At 42.8% G+C, this 2,934-nt stretch overlaps 1 protein-coding gene across 1 annotated transcript; it reads right to left on the bottom strand.

Annotated features, from left to right (window-relative positions):
* Window positions 1–1,063: 1,063 nt before the first annotated feature.
* Window positions 1,064–2,731, bottom strand: LOC124699838 (serpin-ZX-like). The gene is made up of 2 exons (XM_047232073.1): window positions 2,315–2,731; window positions 1,064–1,876 (listed from the first exon to the last, which is right to left on the bottom strand). The coding sequence occupies exons 1-2, from the start codon at window positions 2,729–2,731 to the stop codon at window positions 1,064–1,066; spliced, it is 1,230 nt and encodes a 409-aa protein (XP_047088029.1).
* Window positions 2,732–2,934: the final 203 nt, after the last annotated feature.

Below are 2,934 nucleotides of genomic sequence, written 5' to 3'. Positions count from 1 at the left end.
CAGGGGACTTTCTAATGCGGGCGTGCACTAAACCGTGCACGAGTAAGATTCTATCTCTAAACTAAAATACGATCTAATATGTTACAGATACATGGGCAATTAAGCCCAACTTGGTATAAAAGGCCGATTCACATAATTCTCCATGTATATTTCCTTAAGCCCATCTTGACGGCGGCCCACCTCTGACTCGGTCAAATCCTGGTGATAACAATAACAAAAAAATCTTTTTTCTTCTGTTTTTTTAATACCGCGCGAGCAGGATCTTAAACTTGAGACTTCTTGGCTCTGATACTATGAACGATTGATGTACTAGCCAATTAAATGACTGAAAAGGTGGTACCTTGTGAAGAAAGTACACCAATAAAATGGAGAATGGAACCTTTCCATTTTTCACGCACAATGTACCATATTTCATGTCTTGTGCATGAGTACTATGATTTTCAAGATTTTTGCTACTTTCAATTGATTTAATAAACTTTTGTCCATTTTATCTAAAGCAATTAAAAATTGATCTAGAGGTGTGTTATAGAATGCTAATGGAATGATCAAAAAATCGTATTAATATAAATTATGTAGAATTATATGGATTATACATTGGGGTGTTACAAAACTGCAAGATCTATCTATCGGAATATGGACCACCGGTTTCACCTTGATCTGAAAAAATCAAATAACATACAAAATGGATTCCATATTTGGGTACTAGGTGCCACAAAAAAGCTCCATCTTATTTTGATGATTTAATTAAAATCCAATTTAAAAATCAGAACCTTCTGTTGCAGCTCACACCACTTGGACACATTTGTTATGTTTTAACCATGTGATATATCTTCTCCCTACGTACAAATCCACGACGTTATAGCTGATTTAAAAAATGCATGCGGCATTTCTAGCCGCTGTCGGTCCTATCCCCCTGCTCCCTAGTGAACATGGGCTGCCATAGCCCGAAAACAGAAACATTTATTACTCCATACATTTGTGTGCAATGTCAGCACAGACTAGGAAAATACTTCACCTGCATGCGGCAGCCAATCACCAAGAACCGTGATTCACAACAGATGCACTATGCTACAAGTACAGGATTAACCACATGACCGATGAATAGCACCACACCGGTCGTGTCTTCACGGATGACAAAGATGAAAGGGTGATCCGCGACAAAATCCACCTTCGTGGGCGGTTTTGCGCGCAAAGACTTACACATTCTCACTACGCTAGCACTTGCTGCTGCGGCCTCAGTTCCTTCCTCATTCACTTCAACAAATGACTTGTGAAAAACGGATGAAACACTCATACTACGGTCCAATGATGAATAATCCACCATTTCTGAAAGATCTGCTTCCATGCTAAATGGCAGTTGTAGGCCCAAACCTTTGAGCAATTCTGAGGCTTCAAATCCAAATGATATCTTGAACTTTGGAAGTTTGAAGTACCTTACTGGGACCTTTCCCGTTGGGATATGTTTCTCTAGGAACTCTGGCTCAGAGGTTAACTTTCTAGCTAAGCTCCAGATACCATCTCGTGCTTCTGGAAGAAGTATGTACATGGAGAACTGCCTCCTGTCCCCGCCTGGCTGGTAAGGAAGCTTAAGTACCTTGAAGTTGTCGCAAGATGAAATATATTGGCTATTCGTACTAGACATGAATGGTGCTTTTACTGAGTTCCAACCAAGAAGGTTCCAACCAATAAGGTAGAACTTCTCATCTTTTGTCTTAGATGCATCAAACCTCTCAATCCAAGCACCTTTGAAATAAAGGGCATTACTAAGAACCAGTTTAGTGTAATCGTCGATAGAGCCGGCAGGCAGGATCTCCTTAATGAGACCTGAAGTTACTTTATCTACCCATGAGTTCACCTGGCCAGCAACCTCAGCAGGCTGGAAAAATAGAAATTACATTAGTAGTACTTACTACTGTTGTTTTGAAGTCGAAGCCACTAAAGACTGAATACCAACATTCAAGATAAGCTTTTGCAGGATCAGAGAAGCACAAGCCAACAAAGACTGAATACCAACATTTTCATAAAGCATTTCAATGTGATCATAATTCCCCTACCAAAATATTCCTCAAAAAATTATTCCCATACTTAGTGATGACAGACTAGTGCATTTCACATGACCAAATTCATTTAGTGCAGTTAACACTAACCTCTCCACAGTTTTAATTATTAATTGAAAATTCACTTCTATGAATCAGTAGATTGCACACTGTGAGAACAAATACTTCCGAAAAGGTACCTTTGTTCACAAAACTAACCAAACACTACTACTTTAGAACGGAGATAATAGTTCATAAGCACGAAAATAAAGGATCACCTTAGTTTTGAAGTCGACGGAGTGGGTCTCCGATTTGTACTTCGCCAACGCGATCTCCTTGAACAATGGCTTGAGCTGCAGTGAAGCGTCGACGAAGACACCGTTTGCTAAGGCGACGCGTGGGCCGCCGGCGCCAGACGCATCGGCGAGCGTGAGTTGCACCACATGCTCAGCGAGCGCGTGTAGGCCGTCGGTTTCGCCAGGACCCCGGAATCCAAGTATGGAGGCGAGCTGGTCGCGGGTGTCGCCACCGGCGCCGGCGGTGATGAAGCTGAGCATGACGTGGAGGGAGAGCGGAGAGAAGGCGGCGTTGCCGTCTGCACCGTCGGCGTTCGAGGCGGAGAATATGGCGGATGCGAGGCGGAGTCCAAAGCTGGTCTGGCGGGCGACTGAGTGGTTCATGTCGGTGGCTGCCATGGCCTGGGTGGCGGTTCCTTACTTCCTTGGACTTCTGTTGATCTGGAGGAAGAGGGGATGAACACCAAATCCGGGCTATTTAACGAGTAGAAGAACACGAATTCAAAAAAAAAAACGAGTAGAAGAACAAATGTGGTTGGACCTGCAGTTTTCTTTGTGGCAGCAATGTGAGGGCAATACATTTGCTTTGCATTTGAATATTA

This window comes from Lolium rigidum, chromosome 3, assembly GCF_022539505.1.
Source record: "Lolium rigidum isolate FL_2022 chromosome 3, APGP_CSIRO_Lrig_0.1, whole genome shotgun sequence".
In the NCBI taxonomy this organism is placed as follows: domain Eukaryota; kingdom Viridiplantae; phylum Streptophyta; class Magnoliopsida; order Poales; family Poaceae; genus Lolium; species Lolium rigidum.
Note: the sequence above shows the minus strand (reverse complement) of the source record. Positions and strands in the feature narration are given on the sequence as shown.

Excerpts from the sequence above, each read along its gene's own strand:
- LOC124699838 (XM_047232073.1), bottom strand. The coding sequence starts at position 2,731 with ATGGCAGCCACCGACATGAACCACTCAGTCGCCCGCCAGACCAGCTTT. Across the intron at positions 1,877-2,314 it reads CCGTCGACTTCAAAACTAAG|CCTGCTGAGGTTGCTGGCCA; the intron begins GTGATCCTTTAT and ends CTATTTTTCCAG.